Source organism: Sabethes cyaneus, chromosome 2, assembly GCF_943734655.1.
Source record: "Sabethes cyaneus chromosome 2, idSabCyanKW18_F2, whole genome shotgun sequence".
NCBI lineage: Eukaryota > Metazoa > Arthropoda > Insecta > Diptera > Culicidae > Sabethes > Sabethes cyaneus.
The window spans coordinates 76,258,980-76,284,819 of NC_071354.1; the positions used below are offsets into that span (position 1 = coordinate 76,258,980).

At 39.7% G+C, this 25,840-nt stretch overlaps 1 protein-coding gene across 1 annotated transcript in view; it reads left to right on the forward strand.

Annotated features, from left to right (window-relative positions):
• The window catches only part of LOC128735597 (E3 ubiquitin-protein ligase goliath), an 85,477-nt gene that overhangs the window by 39,660 nt on the left and 19,977 nt on the right, over positions 1–25,840 (forward strand). Inside the window, exon 3 of the mRNA XM_053830080.1 lies at positions 18,536–18,671. Within this exon, the coding sequence (XP_053686055.1) occupies positions 18,536–18,671 (136 nt within the window). The remainder of the gene's footprint in view (positions 1–18,535; positions 18,672–25,840) is intronic.

The following is a 25,840-nucleotide window of genomic DNA, read 5'->3' on the forward strand; positions in this document are numbered from 1 at the left end:
ACTCTGCTCTCTAGCAACACGGCTGCACTAGTCAAATGATCGTATTGGAATGGCGGAACATTGGATGTAGATTGCGGATGCTGTCCTCGATCGCTTGCCGTTTAACGTATTGTCTTGATCGACAACGGCCTCTATTAATCTTATCAGGCATATCAGTTAATCGATTATTATGGCACATTCTGCCCTGTGGTAGTTTTGTAACGGGAGCAGGTGATTGCGGCGTTGTTTTAGACAGCTTCTAATTCAAACGGTTACATTATCCCACACTCCCTCGAAAATAAATTGTTCTAAATTTATTTTCACGAACGACAGTTAACCGCAAATCATCACGAAAACAGCTCCAGGGTTGATTTAAATTCCGCAATCTTCTTAGAATAAGCTATACAAACAATAATTTAAACAAATAATTACGCGAGGGACACTTCATCTGTTCCCTAAATTGAATTATAGCAATGGTAGGAATCTGTCTTAACCTTCCAATATCAAACTGAAGAAATTATTACCGTTAACTAATACTATTACCCTCTCAATATTCAACGTTTAGTCCCCTTTCAATAGCCAACAAATAAACATGTACAGGTTGCGCGGTCCTGTAGCACGCCAAGTGTTATTTAGCTAATCGATTGCTCAACAACTGATAGGATTTAGAAAATAAAAGTGTTAGAAAGTTTGAAAAAGTACTAAAATTGTCAGTCGGTGATAGATTACTCCCTATATTGATGCTTAGGATCAACGGGGCATTCATTAGAATTTGGCATCGGAGACGTGATTGCATTTATCTGTTGTTCTTCTAATGGGCATAAAGAGGCATAATATTTCACTGACCAAAGCATTTAGTTAGAAAGGGTATTGAAAAAGTTGCTGTATATGAAAGCATATCGTCCTTGATCGGAGAATAGTTGTGAAAGAGTTGGCTTCCTTCTCAAAGCTCGGGGGTATACAAAACAAAGTGAACTGTGCTACTTAAACACACATTCGAACAACATAACTTGTGGATGTGGCCACATCTAACACATCTTAATTCCAATTTCATTTTAGTTTAACTGCTTGAGCTCATTTAAAGTTCCGTATTCTCTGGAACGAATACAATTCGAATTCATTAATACAAGAGATTCATTTTAATTTGGACCTGGTTTAAGATCTGCTGCGGAGAATATTCCAATATTCTTACCATTTTCATCCGCGAGTTCGTACGAGCTTGTACCTCGCCGCGATAAAACTGTACACGGGGTATACGCGGGACCGAGTTTTGCGTTGTAATTTTCACCGGCAGATGAGAGATGAAAGTTACGCTTGAAAACGCGCTGCCCTACCTCATAAATTGGAGATTTTATAGGAAATCTTAAATTGTAACGAAGCTTATTGTCATTATAACTTTTCTGAATGTTTTTCTTCACTATTTCGTAAATTTTCTTGTCCAGATTCTGTTTTTGCTCATCCCGTTCAGTATTAGAAATTATTCTGGTATCACAATCGCGTTTATGCTCTTCGCCACGCGTAACAATTTCATGTCCATATATAATTCTGTAAGGGGTAAATCCTGTCGAAGCATGGATTGTATTATTCAGAATATGTTCAATTTCTGCTACACGAGAATCCCATAAGCGTTGATCAGCTTTTACATAAGTTCTAATACATGCGTTAATTGTTCTATTGAGCCTTTCAGCGGGATTTGCCTGGCTATGGTATCGGGCATTCGTCCAATGTTGCACCCCATAACCATCTAAAAAGCTTTTAAATTCTCTAGCGAGAAAGCTACTGGCATTGTCCGATATTAGGTATTCGGGAACCGAATAACGCCTGAACCACTGATCTTCGAGTATGCGGATTGTAAGTTGAGAAGAAATTTTCTTTACAGGTGCCAACAGACATAATTTAGAAAATAAGTCTATTGCAACGAATAGGTGAGTATTTCCCGATTTACTTCGTGGTAATGATTGGAGTTATCTGCAGTGTTATCCGACCCCTTAAAGCCGAATTTGCTGTCACCACTACTTCCACTACTACTGGAACTAGTTCTGCTTAATTCTCTTCGTTTCTTTAATTTTTTAAGTATTTTCCGTTTCGTTTCATGTCTCTTGTTATCTTTGTATTCGGGTTCGCTATCACTAGACGTTTTTACAAAATTCAAATTTTCTTTAGCTTTATTTATTTCTTTATTCGACGTTTTTCCTTCTTTTACAGGTTCCTTTGGTTTTTGATCCGTAGCATTGATCAAATGTTCTAATTTTGTTTTCATGGCTTGAGTGTATTTTTCTCTTTCGAGTATCTTTTCCTCTTGCATTTTCCTTTCTTGTTTCTTTGCGAGTTCCTCCTGTTTGTTTTTTACTTCTATGATGAATTCTTTAAACAAATTTATCATTTCTTCCCAATTTTCCTCCCCTCCTTGTTCTAGGTTTTCAATTCTATCAAGAAAATCTCTACGTTGAGGTTTTGGTACATTTTCTAATTGTTGATTTTTTCCTAAAGGCTTTATTGGCTTTTCTAATTCTACAATTTTCTGTCCTCCTTCACTCCCAGATTCCTTTTCTACATTTTGATCATTCATTTCTATACCCGATTCCGATTTTTCTGAAACCCATCCTCCTGTTAATTCGCTCTCCGAAGTGTTTTGTTTCTGCTTCTTATTCATGTGTTTTAATTTTGCATCTATATTTGCTTGTACTTCTTTCCTAATTTCCGGTAAATCAGACAGTAGTGTGAAATACCTAGTATATAACGATTTCAAATTCTTCTCTAAACCTGTTAATAATATTACAAATTTATCCGCATCTCGCATTTTTCGTAGTATATTCACCCGATGCATATAATGAATCAATCGCGTTTGCAATTTTTGTTTCTCTCGCGCGTTTGGTTTCGATTTTTCTACTAATAAAGTAATTTCTTTTACATTTTCAACAATTGGTTCTAATTCCTCCTCTATTTGTCGTGAAGGTTCGCAATAAATTACTTGTGTCGTATTCATTGCTCTTTCTTCTTTTAATTTATCCTTTAATTTACGATATTTGATACTGTCGTGTTCGTTTACTTCAAAAGGTATTTTTCTGATAGATAGTTCAAATTCCAATTCATCACTTTTTAAATGATACACGTCCAAAGATTTGTATCGAATTTCGTATTCCATTTTCTCGATTTCCGAAGCTCTAACAGTTATAGTAAAAAATTGAAATAAGATATTTAGATAATACACAAAAAAGTTCCAATGAAGCTAATTACAGGGAATTAGTTCAACGAGCCTTAGTTTACAACATCACTTAAGACATTAAATTATGATTGGCAATCGTTCAGCTAAACACTTAGATTTGTCGTCACCGTGTTTTTACTCCTATTTAATTATTAAATACATGCATAATTGAACTGTTTGATTATGGAATATTGAATCAAGACCCATTCACATCCGTTTGCTTTTTCCCAATACTCAAACTAAATAATAAATTAACGTTTCTTTGTTTAAACCATATGCTTCGTAGACTATTCAAAGTGGATTTAAGCATAAATTATGCTTCGCGCACTAGTAAAGCTGTTACCGATCCGAAATTTGCAATCACTTATCAGTCGTATTGTCGAAGGAATGCAAAATAACTTTAACGTTCTAGTTATCAGCTGTCCTCTTTCGTCATGCAACATGCGGTCTAGTTAGTCTCTCTGATATTCTCCTAACAAAACTTTTAAGTTGGGCGCCAATTGCTACCGACTGTTTGTCAGCCGGGTGAGCAATGCTCTTCGTTAAACCAAAAGGCCTATTAATGTCTCAGGGTCGGCACGGTTTGGAGATACATAGCAAGACTTTTCGTATTTACATGCAATTTATTCTCGGGGTATTCTGACCTGACTTAACCTAACCACGTGGTTCACTTTTCTCTTAAGTACTAATGACATGCGAATTATGGCTTACTCTACTTTCTCACCCTATCGATGCTGGATCTGCCGTTTCTGGTCGCACACGCGTCCGTGTGGCCAAACTTCCTCCCGTAAGACGTTCACCGCACTAGTCGTATTACGAGGCTCTGCCGTACACCTACGAACCGCCGCCACGTGCTAACTGCGGGCCTTGCTCGCCGCCACGTGCATCAACGAGCCTCGGTCGCCTAGATTCCGTCGTCCAACGAGTCCTATGTAGTGAAGCGCATCCCGCGCGGTAATAAATCTGTCTCGGGCCACCTAGCCGACTGATCATTCCGTTGCCTCGGCCTCAAGCGCATCGGCGAACGCGTCGTAGAAGAAGATGGCGATCGTCTCGGTCGTTGTTTCAGCCGGTGCTTAATAATCGAGAATGTTGGGTCCTGTATTTACCGTATAAAACGGTCAGTTAGTTTTAATGTCACTTCATCTTTATTTCTGGAGTGGGACCAATGGAGCTGACAAGTCTTACCTGACTCAATATCCATGTGGTGTCAAGGATATGGCAAGTAATATGCCCACTCTGCTCTCTAGCAACACGGCTGCACTAGTCAAATGATCGTATTGGAATGGCGGAACATTGGATGTAGATTGCGGATGCTGTCCTCGATCGCTTGCCGTTTAACGTATTGTCTTGATCGACAACGGCCTCTATTAATCTTATCAGGCATATCAGTTAATCGATTATTATGGCACATTCTGCCCTGTGGTAGTTTTGTAACGGGAGCAGGTGATTGCGGCGTTGTTTTAGACAGCTTCTAATTCAAACGGTTACAACGGATCTTTACTAACGTTTGGCATCATAAAAAATTTTGCCGAACGCTCGGCTGTTCAAATCTCGGCAAAATTTTGCTGACTTCGGCACTTTTTTTTAAGTGCCGGAACAAAGGTCATGGAGTGGTATGCCGCCATTAGCATACAGGAGGTGCCCAAAACCAAAAACTCTCCCAACAGAAGAGAACTGCGTTCAATCGAAAAGAGCTTTATTGGTTAATGAACAGCTGAGAAATCGTGATGGGCGTGAGGCACCACCCATCGCCTTATTCGAAGGAACGCTGTGTTAGCTCATTATAACAAGAAGATCAGTGGTGATGTTAACTGCAAATGTGTTGCTGAGGGTACCCATGCGACTCATTAGCAATTTCATGCAGCTTCAGAGCATCATAAAAAGTCAATTCTGGATTAATGTTTTGTAAACAAACGCCAAGCCAGAAAAGACATGCCGTGGAAATTCCTCGAATCATTGGCGCCCACCGACCGAGCAAATTGCATCATTTCGCATTTTCACTCTGCGGCCTCGTTCCCGGCGCGTACAACTTTCAGTTTTTTTTCTTTTTGGTTTTCTGGTTCACTCACTCATTAACATCTATCTGGCCGGCGCGAGTGGCAAAAGAAACGCCAAAATGCAAACAAGAGAAAACGAGAGCCGGACTGAAATTATTAGCGGATTTTTAAAGGAAAGGTTGGATTGCCGCCACCGATTCACCGCTTCCATCGTTATTATCACCATCATCAGCATCTTCAACATCATCATCATCAGCGGCAACATCATCATTACGCAGTCATTATCGATCGCCAGTCACGTAATTACCCATAATTTGAGCTATTCTGATTTTTCGTCGACGGAAATCATCTGTTTCGAGTTGTAAGCATGTATTCCATTGAGTCGATGCTTTCGACCTGAATGGAAAATGTATGACACAATATTCAAATTCTATTTTTAGTTCATTACTAATTAATGTCTAGGTGTAAATTTGATACGACTAACACAGCCTGGTGAAAAAAGTGCTAATTCGTGGATTTATCACTTTTCTAACCAACGCAATGCGTCGATAGTTTCGTCCACTAGCAGAGTGTTATGCGTCACAATCGTCACAGACTTCACCGACTAATAAAAAACCGTAAGTTATGGCACGCGACGGCGCGTGAGTGTCTGTTTTCGTTGACCGTATTGAATTGTGCGGTGCAATTTAAAAGCCTGCGAGTAATGCTGGTTGGGAAAAAAATCACAAACCAAACAGCTGGCAAAAATATATAAAAAACAAAATTGCAATCGGGTGTGTACAATTACCGCAAAAGGACCGCCATCCGGTACGGTATAGATAAGGTCCCATTCTACGCGCAGTAAATGAACCATTAACAGTGAAGTTAAAATTGGCCGATAGCTAATAATGTAAGGTGCTAATTGGTTGACAGTGCAGTAAAACACGCTGCTGCTGCTGCACTGGTACAGGTACCCGCTATTTTTAACCGGGCGGTGTGTGTTTGGTCACGAAACAACATGGCAAATGTTTTCTTTTTTTTTGTTTGTTTGTTGACTGTCACCGTATCAATTTTTGGACATAGGTAAAGTTGGCGATTATAAAACTCTTGTTAATACTCGCCCTCTTATCATGCGAGAGGCTTGCGACTGATACTGATAAGGGATGCACACACGGGCTTGCGCAGATCACGAAAGACAACATACTTTAGCAACACGCAGTGGATCCGTTTCATTAATTGTATTGATCTAATGTAGCTGTTTCAAACTTTTTTCGACTTCTTTTAGAAATCCTTCAGTTTTTTTAGACTTGTTTTAGACTAATTTTAAACTTCTTTTACTCTTCTTTTAGACTTTGCTCAGATAACTTTTGAAACTTTTCTTAGAGTTCTTCTAGACTACTTAAAGACTTGTTTTAGATATTATTTGAAGTTCTTTAGAACTTCTTTTAAAAATCTTTTATACTTGTCTTGAGCTTCTTTTAAACTTCTCTCCAACTTATTCTCGATTTTTCTCGGATTTCTTCAACTTCTTTTAGCTTCCTTTGGACTTCTTTTGAGTTTCTTTTAGACTTTTTCTAGACTACTTATAGACCTATTTTGGCCTTTTTGGACTTCTTGTAGGCTTTCTGTAGACTTGTTTTTAGACTTTTTTCAGGAATTTTCACACTTCTTTTAGAATTTTTTAGTTTTCTTTAAGAGTTGTTGTAACTTCTTTTAGACCTCTAAGTAGCCTTATCCCAAGTAACAATTCTAAGTTTTATTACATTTCATAAAACCGCTAATAGTACTATGAGCTGAACAGTGAACTTCCTGATGACCGCTATAAAACTGCCGTCCGACCAAGTGGCCCACTCTTCAGAAGGTTTGTTGTGTTCAGGTTATAAGCTCAAGCAGCAATAAAACCGATTAAGCTTTCTCTGCTTGACAGCTACTGCCATAATTTAATACAGATTTTTGCTGTTCGCTCTGGTAAAAAGCTAAATCAGTCCGCCAGTTTTGTTAACTTGAAAATACACCCGTGAGCAAAAAAGTTAAAGTTTTACTCTTTGATCATCCTGATCGAATTGGTTTCTAGAGACCATAATAAAATATCCCATAGAATAATTAGACAATTTTCAGCAGTGTCCGTTGGTTTGCTGCATATGCACATTAAATTTTATCGCAGATATTGATGTGATAGGTGGTTAAAATCAACACGCCATTGACATTTTGCAATTTTCGAAAACTGGTTGTTGAAAACAAAATAAATATATTCAGCTAGTCGATCTCAAAATATAGCAAAATCATTTTAGTTGCTTCCTGTGACAGGAAAATCGATTGATAATAACTATATTTCTGCAAAACACTTTGCTTAGATGAATATTGGTGGGCGAGCTAAAACAAAACATTAGAATATGGCAATATATAATGATTTTGTTGTTGAACGCCAATATTCTTCATAATAGCAGCAATAAAGCTGTTTGGTCAGGAGGTTACCGTTTCAATAGCTCTAACTAAAACTAACAGATTTATTGCAGTTTGACAAGCAACCGTAATAAGAACAATTTCAATTGGTGCGCCATATTGTATTGCTACGCCACACTTACGGTAAGTTTATAAGAGACATGGTGCAACAAACTAGTTTTATCGTGGCAATATAAGCAACCACAATAAATTTGCTTTATAAATAGTTGTATCATGGTTTTATAGCTAGCTATAGATATATTTTGACTTGTATCCTCTTGGTACTGCGTAATACCATAATAAAACCAGAGGTAATGATTAATACCGCCATAAAATCTAATCGCTAATCCGGAAAATTCCGAATTAAAAAGTATTATAGGGTACGGGAGGGTATTTTCAACCCATTGCGGTAGTCTGAACAATATTCAGAAATTATGTTGAAATTATATTTATTCGAGACAAGATTTTTATGCCAATTGATAAAATAACAGTTACTGAATATCGGAGTGCATTTGGTCTTAATGAAATGCTACTGAATTTGAGTTATAGTCGCGAAAAATTATGAAGTTACTGCGGCTATTTTAGGCCCATTTTCTATAGTGGTTGTAGTGGTTCTAAAGTGGTTTTAAATATTCGGCAGCACGAAAAAGCCTGCATGCTATAAACCATACCAGTTATAAAACAATCCACCGAATAACTTAACGCGTGGTATTGCGCGTGTGCCTACCGTAATTTCTTAGTTGCGCTGTTAACAATAAAGCTAATTTTTGGCAAATTGTTGGGGCTTATGAAAAAAATATCGTCTACCAAAAACCAGCTGTATCTATTTGAAGAAGCATGAGAATTTACAATGAGCAAATAGTACCATCCAAGGGCCTATTCGGTAAATAACTGTCCTTCAAAAGCAGATCAAAAGAGAAACAGATGGATAACGTGATATTGCTGTTGCAGTTGAAAATCGTAATAATCGACGTGCGACATTCGGTTTTATTCTTGTTCTGGGTGTCAGATAACGTGTATTGCCTACATACTGGCTCATTGAAGAGAACTAGTTTTGCAGCAAGGTGGTACTGTACAGAAATAATTCAAAAATTGTACGACACAGATATAATAAAGAACAAAAATGGTATAACAATTATTTTGAAACAGCACCCAAAACACAAAGATGATGCAAAATTCTTTTAGACTTTCTATAGATTTCTTTTAGGTTTCTTTTAGACTTATTCGAATGAACGCCTTGCATTTAAAAAATCCTAATAAACCAATCTTTTAGACTTTTAGAATTTTAGATCTTCTTTTAAAGTTTTTAAAGTAATTTTTCAAATATTTGTCAAACTTTTTTCCGATTTCTTTTATACCTCTCATATATTTTCAGTAGATTTTTTTTAGTATCCACTTAGATTTCTTTTAGCTCTCATTTAATCTTGTTCTGAAGGTCTTTTAGACTTTTGTTAGAATTTTTATAGACTTCTAGAGTTTTTTCCGATATGTTTCAGATTTCTTTTAGGCTTCTTTCAAAATTCTTTTAGACTTCTGTGACATTTCTTTTGTTCTTCTTTTAGACTATGGTCAGACTTGTTTTAGAGTTTTCTTAAACTTCTTGTAGACTTTTTCTTTTTGTCTTCGTTCCGACTTCTTTCAGGTTCCTTTTAGGCTTTTTTCTAATCGTCTTAGACTGCCTTTAGACTTTTCTCAGGCTTCTTGCAGATTTCTTTTGGATATCTTTTGGACTGCGTTTATGCTTCTTTTAGATTTTTTTAGACTCCATTCATACTTGTTTAGATTTCATTTAGACTTTCGTTAGGCTTCTTTCAGATTTCTTTGGCTTCTCTTAGATTTTATTAATGCTTTTTTGGACTTCTTTCAGAGTTCTAGACTTCTTTTAGTGAAATTTTAGGCCCTTTTTCGATTTGTTTTAGACTTTTTAGACTTCATTCAAACTTTTTTTAGTTATCTTTTGGACCTCGTTTACGTTTCTTTTAGATTCATTCCAAACTTGTTTAGATTTTGTTTAGTTTTGTTTAGGCCTTCTTTCAGACTTCTTCCAGACTTCTTTTAGAGTCCTTTTGGTCTTTCTTTTAAGTTTCGTCTTGACTTCTATTGAATATCTTCTAAACTTTTTTTAAAGTAGGACTACTTCTTTGATTTCTATATTGGGGTGCACTTTAGAAAAACGAAAAGGGAACATGTAACGAAAAGTGGTTATGGTTTGCACGCTTATAACTCAGTCATCCGTCAACAGATTCTAGAGATATTGGTATCAATCGATTGGAAATTTTTCAAAAAATCCATTACAATACAGTAGATTACATGTTTCCTTAACAGACGTATAATAATTGAGAAAAGATGAGTCGAATATTTAATATTTCATTATTCGCATTTTTTTGCCTTCCCGCGTCAGTGCTTCCCTAGCACGGATGACAGAAATATATACGAGATGAGCTATGGGTTAAACTTCCTTTCCTTACCTTCGGTCACCGGCTTTCGTTGGCGAAACATCAGCCAGCAGCAGCTAGCTTGCGACGCATCGGACAGCAAGTTTTCGAGACACATCGGTGGCAAATTGGCAATTTTAAAGGTTGTATTTGAAACATTGTTTGCCTTTGCCTCGGTGTGCGTGATCAGTCTGTCGCCGTTTTTTGTTGGCGAAACATCAGCCAGCAGCAACTAGCTTGCGACGCATCGGACAGCCAGTTGTCGAGACACATCGGTGGCAAATTGGCAATTTTAAAGGTTGTATTTCCACCATTTGTCTGCGGATCAACCTTACTGAAAACAGTAATTTTATTTATTGCTAGATTCCCGAGATATACCGAGATAAAGTCAACGGTTCACAGGTGTTGTACAAAATACAACAGCGCAAGTAAACCTTCCGTTACTGCGCAACTGGGGAATCTATTATATGAAATTCGTACAAAAATCACCGGATTTGGCATTGGGACACGAATTGCTCTACATTCGTAGTCCTACTTCAAGCCTGCGCCCGTGCCACTAGGCATGGGCCCTTATACTTTTTAACTTTTCCTAGGCTTCTTTTAGACTTACTTACTTTACTTTTTCGGCGACAATCCGCTTATCGAATCCATGCCGAATTCAGGAGCCGTCTCCACATTACTCGGTCTTGGGCTGTCACTCTCTAGTCGCCCCCAACACCCCCTGTTCTAGCTCCCTCGTCAACAGCACTCATGCAACGGGTACGGTGTCTGCCTCGAAGTCGTCGGCCTCTGTCGGGTTCTCTGCAGAATATTGTTTTCGTTGGTCTCTCATCCGGCATCCTTGCTACGTGGCCAGCCCACTGTAGCCTGCCGTATTTTAGTCGCTTCACAATATCCGCATCTTTGTACACTTGGTATATTTCATGATTCATGCGTCTGCGCCACACTCCTTCGTCTAATATGCCGCCAAGAATTGATCGCAGGATCTTACGCTCGAAAACGCCAAGAGCTCGTCCGTCGCTCTCTTTTAACGTCCACGCTTCGTGGCCATAAAGTACCACCGGGAGAATTAGCGTCTTATAGAGCGCGAGTTTTGTACGGAGTTGTAGGTTACAGAACCTCAGCTGGCTACGTAATCCGTAGAAGGCCCCGTTGGCAGCCGCTATCCGCCTTTTTACTTTACGGCTCACATCGTTGTCACATGTCACTAACGTACCAAGGTAAACAAATTCGTTGACCATTTCAAAAGTATCTCCATCTATCACCACCGCAGTTCCAACACCCGAAGGGCTACCACGCTCTCTACCAGCCACCATATACTTTGTTTTGGTAGAATTTATTATTAGCCCTATCCTCGCAGCTTCCTCCTTAAGATACGTGTACGCTTCTTCCACAGCTCTACGGTTAACACCGACGATATCGATGTCGTCCGCGAACTCTAAGGGCATATGATATTTCGTAATGATGGTACCGCTTCTCTGCACGCCGGCCCTTCGAATAGCCCTTTCAATGCAATGTTAAACAGCAAGTTCGATAGTCCGTCACCTTGCTTCAAACTATCGAACGTCACAAACGAGTCCGAAGTCTCACCCGCTATCCTGACGCTTGATTTGGAACCGTCAAGGGTAGCACGAATCAGCCTAATCAGTTTCGTTGGAAAACCATGTTCAAGCATAATCCGCCACAGCTCGTTTCGTTTAACTGAATCGTACGCCGCCTTGAAGTCTATAAACAGATGATGAGTCTGCAAGTTGAATTCCCGGAATTTATCGAGGATCTGTCGCAAGGCGAACTTCTTTTAGACTACTCTCACATTTTTAGAGCTCTTCTTGATTTCTTTTTGTTTTTGAACTTTTTGACTCAGATTTCTCTTACACTTCTTCTTTCTTTATATTTCTTTCCAACTACATTCACGCTTGTTTCAGATTTCTTATAGAATTTTCGCAGCCTTCTTCCAGACATTTCTTTTAGACTTGTTTTGAATTTTTGAATTTGAATTTGAATTTCTTTTGATTTTCTTTTAGACTTTGTCTAGAATTTATTTAGACAAATCGCAAAAAAGTTGGAAATTTGGTTGCTAGGAATTCTTTAATTAAAAAATCAGAGGGGTTGTGTACAAGACACGACCGCATATATAGGTGACGTAGTACTACGTAAGTTTCTTTGTAGTGATAGTAGCATGTATTCATGCTTGTAATCATTCGATTCTTCATGTATACATGCTATATGCAACATATATACATGCTACATGCGTTGTATGTAACATTTATCAAAGAAGTAACATTGCATACGCTCAATTCTCAAAAGATTGTGCATTTGAAAACAATTTTACAAAATCAAGAACACAAACTATTGCTTTCCTGCTACCTTACTGAAATTAAAGATTGTTTTTATTACCCATGGTTCCCCACGTTGAAGGGATTTTACCAATTCAATCCTATTTTATCAACAGCACATCTTTTCACTACACTTCTAATGAAACGGCAAGCATGCGTATTCATACAGAGTCGTATTGTAACCGAACACTACAGCTGTAGCACATTTTTCCAACACAGATATCAAATTCGCCGAAGTTTAATCGTCTCGCAGTTGCAGTAAAGAATTTGCGATCTGTTGGGACAACGAACTTGTGTCATTTTTTATTCTGGCATACTTCCCTAACACAGACATCAAATTAGACTAGGTTTAATCGCGTTCGTAAGAAATCTGTTGGCACGAGGGGGTTTTGTCACTCTTTCTGGCGTACTTCCCAAGCAAGGACATCAAAATGGTATAGGTTTAACCGCGGTGTTAAGAAATTTTGTTGAAATGAGGAAACTTTGTCACTTGTTTTGGCTTACTTCCCAAGCACAGTTATCAAATTGGTATAGGTTTAGATCATCGTAAAGAATCTTCCAACCAATCACGAAGCGAGAATTTTGGTAAAACATAGGTTCATTATTTTCAATTTTTCAATAGTTCGACATCAAGAATCCATACTTTTATTCATTTGGGCCAATTCTTAGAAGATTTTCCGATCGATAGGTGTAAGAATATTGAAAATCGATTGGAAAACCGCTGAGCTATTAGCGCTCAAAACCTTTCATTTTTCGTGACGCTCGCATTTTTCGATTTTTTGGAATGACACCCTATTTCAAAACTTGACGTAAGACGTAGTCCTACGTCAAAAAAACATTCAAATAAATCTCAGCTCACTTTGATTGATCGCGAATGAGAGGCAACAAACTAAAATATTGAGGAATAACTAATTTTGCAGTGTGTGTACGACTAGACGCATGGTATGCAGTTTGAATCCTAAATGCATGCCATCGCAGATGATTAAATGTCTACCAACACGTTCTGGAAAGGTTGTAACATTAGATTTGGTTATGCATGAAACTGTCGATGCTGGCACTCATTTCCTCCAGATATTCCGGAGGCAAAGTTACTTTAACGATTTTATTACGTTCTTATCACAACGGCTGTTCCATATGCCATCAGTGTTTGAAGCTGCGAATTCTATGTTTTCGCAATGCAAAGCTTTAAACCTATCTTAAAATTACAAAAATAATCAAAATTATGAAACAAAGTTTTTTTTTCGCAAGCAATCGATTCTTACTAACACTGATTAATAGGTCAAGCGTTAATAGCGATAAAATCGGGTTTTATGAGCATTTTTCCTTAACTGCAAAAACAGATCGATTAGATTTTTTTTTCCAATATTTCTTTGTTTCTCAGGGTCCAAGTTCATATCTTAAACCGGGCCTTCTCTAGAATCGAGTGAACGTGCGTTGCGTTTTCGCAACGCTGGGAGGAAATGGGTTAACATCATTATTTCATTAAAATGGTTCCGTGCTGGATTCGTTTTTTGCGTCCAAGTATTAAATTGGTCAAGCTTTAATGAATGGATTCACTCTATGTTAGACGCGAGTTAACGCAGACGGACTACAGCTCGTTCTTTATAATTGAATACTAAGCAATCCATTTTAATGAAAAAGTACTAACAATTCAATTGCAATAATCGCTAATTCGAAGTAATTTGATTGTAAATAAAGAAAACTGTATTATTTGTTACTTGGACTTGAGAGTAGATCAGAATCCGTTCCGACGAAGGCTGTCGTCACCCTGTTAGAAAATTGTTTGGGTGTTTTTCGCGCTCAATACGTGACTTCTGGACGGGGTACTCAAACCAATCAGATGTGTACTGAAACAATTATTATCGTTTGCATTATTTTTAGGACGGCTAAGTACGTGCTGGGCGTGGGAGTTCGGTTGTAATTGTTGCCAAATGCTGGTCGTCGGCCTCGTTTCTTGAAACGAAACGTTGTGTTTTGCTTACAATTTTAATTGGGCGTTATTGTGGCGTAAAACATGAAACGTGATTAACTGAGAGAGCTTTTGAGAATACTTTTCACAACAAGTAGAACAATCTCTAGAACCACAGTACAAGCGCCACCGACTAAAGTCAATGCATATGGTCTCACTCAAAAAAAATGTAATTTAGTGTTCTTCACGTCGTGGATTTCACGATTGTTATGTGGGGGTTACTAGTCACGGTGGGTTTGCAGTTTTACCATTCATTGTAGCACGATTGTCTGCAAAGGGTTTTGCGTCATTGTGCTTCGGTCTGTGTACCTACGACGGTTCAGGTACGGAGGCTTAGAGCAATTTGCAACACTGGCAATAGGACTGTGTTTTACATCGATTTGTCTTTTGTCATCCGTGATGGAGGCTCAACCATAAAGGCCGGCTGCCGGCAGTTAGCTGGCAGTCCGGAATCTAGATCACTGGTTCCGATAATGACCGCAGCCTCGTACTTTCGCTGCAGCAGCGACGAACGATTGTGCAAGCCTCAGTGCAGTGCAGTGCAGTGGAGATGTTCATGGCATGGCGATCGGTGAGCGATAGAAGCTATGGTGGTCTCGATTGCAATTGAAATCGTGACTCCTATTTGTGCGGTTTCTTCGCGAAATAAGTGTTTTTGGTGTGCTTTGGCTATAATTTTAACAAAAGGGAAAGCGAACAGCGGAAGATTTACTGGCTTTTGTTTATTGTAATTGCTTTTGCATCCCACAACTTTGCATCACTGCTGCTGCGGTGGTGGTTCATAAATCTTCCGATCACTAAACAGTGTTTTCGATCTAATGATCAAAGGATTAAACATTTTGAAACGAGCCGTCATCTAAGCGAACAAAGCAAACTTTTCAGATGATCATATTTTAAGCCGATTCGATTATACCTACATTGATTTATACTTGTGCCTAACAAACCAGCGAGATCAAATGCGCCTAATCCTTAATCTGAAATGCGCTTGTGTCAAACTAATAAATACATAACTTTAGAAGAGGTCCTGATAATGTTTGTTTTACTTTTTCATCAATGTTGGTTGCTAATTTATAGTGCAACGCACGATAATCGACGATTAACGATAGGCGACACAACTAAAAGTCTAAATTTGAAATCCTCATCACTCATACAGACTGTCAGGGGCGTCGTGAACAGCCGTGGCTTCCTATTTTGCATAAAACCCATATCGCCGCACTATCGCCAACCTTTCAGAGCGCAATTGTTTCCCACTAAATTACCGGCGACACAAGTCTGTGACAGCGGCAACCAGCAACCGTTTTCGCCGTTGCGAAGGATTTTCTGCTGCGTAAATTCTTGAATTAAATTATATACAAGAACAGCCATTGACCCTGCCAGCCTCACCTAGCGTTGAGTTTAAAATTGCACAGGGTGAAGGGAACCCGTCCCGTGTACGGGTTTGTTTTGTGTTTTGTGCTCGAAATCATTCGAGTAGGTACGCATTTTAATTAGCTTGGTTTCAGCTGCTGCTACCTATTATATGACTCACAGAAATGTCGCGGAACAATCCTTCCGAAATAGCGAGGGACTAGTATATAAACAACAACCCAACGAGCTAAGTAGTTAACGAAGCCACCACCTGTTTGGTCGGCAGTCTCACGTCGGAGCGTTTTTTATGCCCGTGTTTTTGGCGCTCTGCATAAATTTGAATTTGTTTAGTATGCTTCATGCATGCACTACTGTTTCCTCTGTTTTTTTTTGGCTGGGTGAATTTCTCTTTGTTATGCCTTAATTACAACAAGTTTAAAATTATAAGTTTTGGTATCGGTTCTTGTTGTTTAGAGTAATGCGTGTTATGTACTTTTTCTTCCAAAAGTGAAAAATTCTATTGAATAAATTTACAGGAATTCTCTGGAGTCAGGACCCGTAAAGTAAACAAGAATCTAGAAAAAAATATTGACTGAATTTCTGAGTTGTGCTATTGCGTTTCACATAACTAATAAGTTACGTCAATAGTAGGTCTAGGTACACCAACCAGCAAATCAGCTTTTAATACGCATTCACTAACCGGACACTTGCTCGTCCGCTACAGTAAACAATAATGTATCCTCGGAAGGCAACAGGGCACGGTTGGTTATGTGCTTACCGGCTTGAGGATTGTTTACTATTAAAGCCGCTGGCAGGCTGGCTAGTTGGCGGGTTGGAATGCAGAAAGTTACAGTTGAGTAATTTGTCACGTTTTACCGTACCAGGTGCGTGCTGAAAGCGGAAACTTGATTTTACCGGCGATGGTGAGCAAAATGTTGACTTGTAGTTGTTTTTTGGTACGAAAGATGACGTTTTGTATGGGAAAGTCTGTTCTGTTTTAACAGAACTTCGGTATTTGAGGGCGATGATTTACATCGGTGCACTGTAGCGGAGGGATATCAGAACTTAACTGTGATATGACGAAATTAAGTACCGTCATCCGGGACGAGATTGTGCCATAAAAGTATATGTTTTTGTTCTTTAGCTCAATATACACACAATTTAGGAACTAAGTTGATTTCAAACCTGTCAATATATACTAAATTGTTCAATTAACAACTACCGTAGAGATGGTTTAGTTACAATGAAACCTAATTTTACTGGAAGTGCATGAACTTTGGCACAATCTCACCCCTTCTAGGGGGTGACATTGTGCCAAAAACATAAAATTGAGCTTAAAGCCTAAACAGTGAACATTAGCATGTTTATAAACAATACACATAAATATCAGCATAAAGTAGTTCATATGGGGCCGTCCATGAACTAAGTGGACTATTAGTGGCAGGGGGTCGGCCAAAAACAACGCATCATGCAAAAAATATGAACGAAAATACCCCGGGGAGATCTGAAATAACTAAAAATGAGTTCGCAGTCAATGGACAGCCTTTATATAGCCAGTAGTGTTTCTAGGGTTAACAAGGGGGAGATATATGAAGGGTGTGCATCCTAAGGGGCATACCTATTTGATCATTTAACAAAGGTAACCATTAATTCGTTCGGGAACCCGCAGCCGCAGAACATGTGGCCCATCCCACCCCCCTCCCCCCGCCATAAAATTGGCAGTTTATACACGGTATAATATATTCGTCTTATATTAGTGTTTATTCAAAGCATCTGAAATTTCCAGAGAAAAAGTAAAAATTAGTTTAAATTATTTAGCAGACCTATGATGCTGTTTGCTCCAAAATGGATTACAGTGGACCCCCGTTCGTTTGAACGATTCCTCATGCAAACTAACGGGGTTAGTTTTTAATTTGAACAACTGGTAACCCTAAATATGCTGGAGCTTGTGTGAACTGGTTGCCCTACTCTTTGATATTGTTTTTGTGGTTTGAATCAGTTGGCAGTTGCAAGCAGCGAATATTTCATTATTCGACCGGATTTCTGCCATAATCGTTGGGCAAACGCAAAGTGAAACAGATTAAGCATGCTAGATTAGTACACACAAATCGTGTTTATGCATTGTCTGCATAAGCAAATGATGTCATATTGAGAATGACATTTGAACCATTTTTAATTTGCACGTCGTGCAAACCAACGGGGTTCAAATTAAAAAGTGTTCAGATTAAAAACGGTCAAACGAACGGGGGTCCACGGGGGTATTCAGTCTAATCTGTCAAAATATTGGTCTCAATAGTAAAAAATGTGAATGTACTGGTGTATACTGACGTATTTTTGTTGTGTATGTGAAATCCACAAATAGGATCGATCATTATGGCTTGGCACAATCTCACCCCCATGAAGCTCGAAAAGTACAAAGTTTCGAAAAATATTATTTTCGTAATCAAAACTTATCCAACAGATAATAACCTTTCAATACATTGTAAATGATTAGTTTATATACCTTCAAATTAGCAAGTTGATGCGATTTCTTGTTTGGGTTGGTTTATGCGGGACATTTTTTACGTTATTGCCGAGTATTTTTGATCGCGAACTTTTAAATCTTGTTTAGGCTTAATAGTTTGCTAATATTACCTGTGTTCCATTCTAAGTTATGAATAAATATGTTATGTTCATGATTATGTTGAATTTAGGTCACCAGTTTCTATAGATATAATAAATTTTCACAAATAAACATTTTTGGTTTTTGGCACAATCTCACCTCCGTGGCACAATCTCGCCCCGGATGGCGGTACTTTATGACATTTTAATACAATAAATCCTTTATTTTTTCTCTGTTATAGGCAACATAACGGCCGTATTCACTACCAAAGCTAAGGGCCATGAGTTGATAGACATCATGGAGCGGCAGAAGTACGATGTAACTATGTCGATCATCGAAGGCAGCCGTCACTATCGATCACTAGCCAATATCAACAGGTAATTAACTAAAAAGTAATTTTTAATTTAGTCTAGAATAAAATGCTTTATAACTGGATTGATAGTACTCTACATATGTCAAACCGGTCGTTGCAAAACATGGCTAAAAGTTTATCTGGACGCATAGAACAACCTATAATAAAATCCAAAAATGACTGGATTGCAGTATTTTTATTCAACTTTAAGTTTCACAGTATTGCATCATTGCTTTCTTCTGGTTCTGATAAAATTTGGAACTATTTTATTGGCACTGCTGACTGTCCCTTGCCTAAAGTTTTATATGGATCGAATTTCCGGACAATATGGAGGGACGCGAAAGCAAGCAAAGCCATGGGTATAAACGTCCTGTTGAGAACTTGGCCCTTCTTTATCAACAGGCTTCGCAGCCGGCTATTAGAATACAAGACAATTACGGGGCTAGTGCAACGATCCTCTATAGCAGCGGTTCCCAAATGGGGGTTCGCGAACCCCCAGGGGTACGCCAAAACTTTAGTTCGCTTCAGAATAGTATAGGGAAATCCGTCAGGGGGTACGCGAACCGAAAAAAGGTTGGGAACCGCTGCTCTATAGACTCTATAGCAGCACTCTCCACCCGAGATTCGAACATACAGCGACTGGCTTGTTAGGCCAGTATCGTATCCCGAAGCTAACTGGGCGGGCTTATGACACGAAATCAACATTCTAATCTGCATACCACTCTAGCACAACTTTAGAGTATTGACAGCTAGGCAAATTAGGCCAGAATATAAGGGCTGGTATCGAATGGCCGAAACACAAATGACCGAATCACGAGTGGCTGAAATCCAAATGGCCGAATTTCAACAGCAGTCACAGAAGGCCGAATCAAGAAAGGCCAAATCACGAATGGCTGAAAAGACCAATTTTTTCGGAATGCCTAAATAACTATTCAATGAAAAACATGAATTGGCAAGTAGTTAACAAACAACTTTAATCAAACAAAAAACCAAATAAGCATCACAACTATTTACTATAAAGTATAGATGATTGGTAGTTCTTTGTTCCCCTAAGCGTTCCCTAGATGATTCAGGGAGAGACGGGTGCAGGCCGCGAGTGTGCGCCGGTGACCCGCCGTCGGAACTGCCGGCCACTGTGGGGGAGGCAGGCCCCATGCAGAAACCACTTCTATTTAGGCATTTTCCTAGGCTAACTGACTGGTAGGGATTATCCCTCAGTTAAGTTCTAACGAGCGACAGCGAGTAAGGACAGCGTGTACCACACGTTTTTGCACGATAAAGGTCGTGAATATTTTCGGCCGAATATGACGTTTGGTCTTTTGTGATTCGGCCAGTAGATATATTGTGCCATTTGTGCTTCGGTCATCCGACATTCGGCCATTCGTGATTCGGTCATTTGTGTTTCGGCCATTAGTAGGTAATCCGTTCACTAATGGATGACAGAGTCCGATTTATCAAGCATTCTTCCAAGCGAAGCGACCCTCATTCACTGTAACATTGCATGCACGATGAAGCAACCCCGGTCAGCTCAGAACAGAAACTTAACATTCAATTTGATCACTACATTAAAATGTCGCGTTCGCACCACATTCTAGGTGAACGAATGCGCATGATTCTTAACCTGCGGTAACGAACAGTTTCCAAAACAAATGCGCTGTTGCATTTTGCCGACTAAGGTAAACAGCGAAGCGCAGGACTGTTCGAGGTGCTAAAGCCACGTGACTTAAGCAGTGGCGAATTGAAATGAAAGGGTTGGCCGCTCAGCGAGGGTATATGCTCGGAGCGTGCCAGACTCGCTCATAAGAATATGTCATTTGTTGACAAAACAAAGTCCCCGCGCGAGGGGCCAAAATGTATGCGCGAGAGGGAAGCTCGACGGACAGCGTGAGGGCTGCCGCTAGGCAGAATAGGACGGAACTACCTCAAGAAGGAGGAGTTTCCTTAGGGAGAGTAATACTTTTAGCGAGTAGGTTATGAACTTGTAAATTTAGTTTTAATAAATGATTGGGGATTCGGCTTTGACACGCCGACCCGTCTGGTCGGTGATAGGAAAATTCGGAAATAAAAGAAAGGTGTACCCTCGGGAAAGGGCTACACACAAGTATACACTAGATGTCATTGTTGAGGAAGTGATGCAAGGCTCGGTGTTTAGTCCACGGCTACATATTCCTTGCCAGATCATGATCTTCTTTGCGAACGTAACAGCAAGCACGAACTTATACTTGCCTGGTATTTACATCACCACACTCAGTTGCAATGTAAACGTTTTTACCGAGAAGTGTATTTTCACGTAGGTTTCGTCGTCCATCCAAATACATCCGTTGAATTGCGTCAACTCATGCTCGTTCAAACGCCTAGCACACGTCTTGGCTACCAAATTCTGCTTCAACCGCCGATCCGGATGTTTACTGGCACCTGTAAAACCTGTAAACCTTTTCGAGTGAGGATATTCCTCATGCTTTGATAGCTGGCATCGTACCTTCTGGCCATATCCCGAGATGCCAGGATTGGACTTAACGCACCTCAAAATGTCCCTTCCTCAGCTCTGGGCTCCTAGTGACGGTTTTCTTCAAGGTGCTTGCCTCCTTTCCGCACCTAAGTTCTCCTCATAACTCTTCAAAACATTCACACTGGTGATTTTGGCATTTTTAACATTTTTGCCAACTTTGATCCAGACCACTCTAGATTTTCCAAATGTTTGTGCAAGATTTTTTTACGTCGTCCGAGTTTCATTCTGTACTACTCTGCTACGCGGTGAAATATTTTGAAGAAACTTACCCCAGTTGTTCTTCATAAACATATAAACAAAGTTATGCCTAATCGTTCCAGTTCCTACCACAAGAGCCGTGCCGGTGACGTGATGACGGGGGTGACGAGAGGTGTCCAGATTTACTTTTAGTCAGACTTTTTAAATAGTCGCGTTGACGGCGATGCGATGCTTTTACCGTCAGAGTTGATTAATTGGATGTGAAGCTAAAATAGGAATTTGTAAAAGAGACAGAAGCATTTTGGAAAATTTTTCCTCCGCATTCATATAGGTATAGGCAATTCTATGAGTGTGCAAGCGATCGTTTAAACATCGAATTGAAACAGCTACGACTGTTTGACAGCTTCAAAGTACTCTTCAAAAGTTTAATTTTCGTAGTTCTAATTGAAACTTTTGAATCGATTACGCTTCCAAACCTTTATTACTAGTACAAATCCTTCAACTATTTTTTGAATCATTTACATCATTGCAATCACGCAAAGGTGATTTTTAGCAAATACTTATTAATTAGTTTCATGAGAGCACATGTGATTGTCTAAATTGTGACTACTACGTATTTGCTAATTTTCTTACCTGTTTAAAGTATAGCCATGGATATTATATATTGCGAGAAAATCATTCGTTACTTATGATGCGGGTAAAGCAGTCTAATGAATGATTTCAAAATGGTGAGTCTATAAATATCTTCTGCAATTTTTGCCCTCCAATAATGATTTCTCAACTAGGAATCCAAACTGCTTTATACCTCCAATCGGAGGTGCTACATATCAAGGCTACAGTAATTGAAGCGATAATTACCTAAACACTGGGCCGATAACTTCTTAAGCACCAAAGCCTGACATATGTAGTGGCAAGGGGGGGGGGAATCTGATCACAAACGAGATGGCCGACAGGTGGAAGCAGTTCTTCGATGAACACCTCAATAGCGAAGATTCAGAAGCAGGCGAAATGCCCATGGATTGGCCAAGGAAGATAGCAGTGTCTCAGTCCCTGATCTCCAAGAATTCAAACGATAAATCGGTTTGTAGAAGACCAGCAAAGTCGCCAGTTAGAATCGCCTGCCAGTAGACCTTTATAAATATGGCCGAGAAAGCCTGGCAATCGCTCTACACTGGGTTATTTCCAAGAATTAGGAGGGATGACTGTTACAACTACCACGGCATAATGCTGGTAAACACGCCTACAAGTTACTCTCCAAGATGCTATTACGGTTGCTGTCACCGATAGCACAAGATTTCCTAGAACATTATCTGGCGGGTTTCATGGGGGCTCGCGCCACTGGGAACAAAATTTTTACATTTCGACAGATCTTGCAGAAATGTCGGGACATCACATCTTAATTGACTATAAAGCAGCGTACGATACAGCCGATCGTGAACACCTATGACAGATAATGGACGGACAAGGTTTGCTAGATAAACTGATGCGACTTATCAGAGCTACATTGCAACAACTGATATGTTTCGTGTGTATCTCGGGGGCACTCTCGAATCCATTTGACATACGGAGAGCTTAAAAACAAGGTGATGGCAAGGAAAGATTATCTGTAGAGGATATATCGGAACGAGAGGGCACGAGTTTCACTAAAGGTAGCCAACTCATCGTCTTCGTAGATGAATTTGATATCATACCCAGGAACTTTGCGACGGAGGAGGCAATCTGCGCCAGATTACAGGCGGAGTCTGCGAGGATTGCGTCGGAAATCAAATACATGAAATTAAGAGGCTCAAATGAGATAAACGCGCGCATTCCACGGACTGTAAACGTTGGCAACGACTAACCAGAAATGGTAAATGAGTGCGTATGTTTGGGATCGCTGGTTAACACGGATAATTACACTAGTAATTTGCCTTTTGCAAAACGTGACGGTTAAGAGGCATACGCCTGAAGGGTAAAGAAAATTAAAACAGTAATTAATCCGCACTACCGACCAGATGGGTCGGCGTGTCAAATCCGAATCGCTTTATTTAAAAACCACAAAGTTAATTCTTACTTGCTAAAAATCAGAGGGGTTGTGTACAAGACACGACCGCATATATAGGTGACGCAGGACTACGTAAGTCTCTTTGTAGTGATAGTAGCATGTATTCATGCTTGTAATCATTCGATTCTTCATGTATACATGCTATATGCAACATAAATGCATGCTACACGCGTTGTATGTAACATTTATCAAAGTAGTAACATTGCATACGTTCAAATCTCAAAAGATTGTGCATTTGAAAACAATTTAACAAAATCAAGAACACAAACTATTGCTTTCCTGCTACCTTACTGAAATTACAGATTGTTTTTATTATCCATGGTTTCCCACGTTGAAGGGATTTTACCAATTCAATCCTATTTTATCAACAGCACATCTTTTCACTACACTTCTAATGAAACGGCAAGCATGAGTATTCATACAGTGTCGTATTGTAACCGAACACTACAGCTGTAGCACATTTTTCCAACACAGATATCAAATTCGCCGAGGTTTAATCGTCTCGCAGTAAAGAATTTGCGATCTGTTGGGACAACGAACTTGAGTCATTTTTTCTGGCACACTTCTCTAACACAGACATCAAATTGGACTAGGTTTAATCGAGTTCGTAAGAAATCTGTTGGCACGAGAAGGCTTTGTCGTACTTCCCAAGCAAGGACATCAAAATGGTCTAGGTTTAACCGCGGTGTTAAGAAATCTTGTTGAAATAAGGAAGCTTTGTCACTTGTTTTGGCTTACTTCCCAAGCACAGATATCAAATTGGTATAGGTTTAGATCATCGCAAAGAATCTTCCAACCAATCAGGAAGCGAGAATTCTGGTGAAAAATAGGTTCATTATTTTCAATTTTTCAATAGTTCAACATTAAGAATTCATACTTTTCTTCATTTGGGTCAATTCTTAGAAGGTTTTCCGATCGATTGGTGTAAGAATATTGAAAATCGATCGGAAAACCGCAGAGCTATTAGCGCTCAAAACCTTTCATTTTTCGTGACGCTCGCATTTTTCGATTTTTTGGAATGACACCCTATCTCAAAACTTGCCGTAAGACGTAGTCCTACGTCAAAACTATTTACCCTAAGGAAACTCCTCCTCGAGGTAGTTCCGTCCTATTCTGTCTAGCGGCAGTCCTCACGCTGTCCGTTGAGCTTCCCTCTCGCGCATACATTTTAGCCCCTCGCGCGGGAACTTTGTTTTTTGTCAACTCGAACAGTTCCGCGCTTTGTTGTTTATCTTAGTCGGCAAAACTGCAATACTTCGCGCAACCCCGCATTTGTTTTGGGAACTGTTCGTTGCGGCAGGTTAAGAAACTTGCGCGTTCATTAACCTAGAATGGTGCAAAACGCGTTGTTTTTCATCGAAGTATTTTGCCCTACCGGCGCCGTCGCTCGATCGAGTCACTGACCGGCGCGGGTAATCGGATAAAATGCGGAATTTATGTTCTTAGCCGACCGGGGTTGATTCATCCGGGTTCGGCCAGATGAAAATGCGTAAATGTACGCTTGTACGCCGTACGAAGCTGACGATGTACAATAACTCTTATAAGACCAGTAGTTCTTTAGGGTTTGAAGTTGTGACGCTGCTTACGAAGGACATCCAAAGCAGCACATTTTGGTACTTCTAGTTTCATGAACTTATTTATGACTAAAATTAGTCACATATCGGTTGTCACAACTGTTTTATAACAACTGTGCTAGTAGGGATACGTGCCCTTGCCGTGTTCTAGCGGCAGGTACTGTGAATGAAATGTGGTAAAGTATAAGCTGAAAGCGTAGAGCGCCGGAGACGTATAAATCACGTACTGCAGGCCCTGTGTGGAGAGATTCCCATCGTATATCAAGCGAAAGTCGGCAGTCTACGGACACGGACTACGGACGTCGTATGGATTCTGGAGGATAGTGCGACGAAAACGATTTTCTTCAACAGTTCCACCGGCATCAAGAACAGAGGGGCTCAACATGCAAGATGGCTCGACCAGGTCGAAAATGATTTGCGACTTCTGAGACATTAGAGAAATTGGCGACGAGGGGACCCCGTCGAGTTGAATGAAGATGATTGCTTGAAAGAGCATAAGCACCCTGGCTCTATGCTGCTGACGACGACAGAAATTCACTAAAATAGTATTTTAATGCACCTTCAGAACCATGGCAAACCTTGACCAGACATAGGTCAAGAGTGTTCTTCATGTACCGAAGTATCTTTTTAGGTGCATCGGTTGGACATCTGTCGAGCAGCTGGTACTGGCTAAAACAGTTGACAAGTAGCCACCAGTTCCGGTCTATTTCAACGATACATCCAATTGATTCCAAATCCGGTTGCATTATTGTTCGCTTCCGTATAGTCACTTTTCCAACTTGAGCAGAACTTCCAATTGAGTTTTGTAAGGTTTGCATTCGTCCAGGCCCTAACTATGGAGCAAGTCTGCTAGGAAACACCTCTGACTG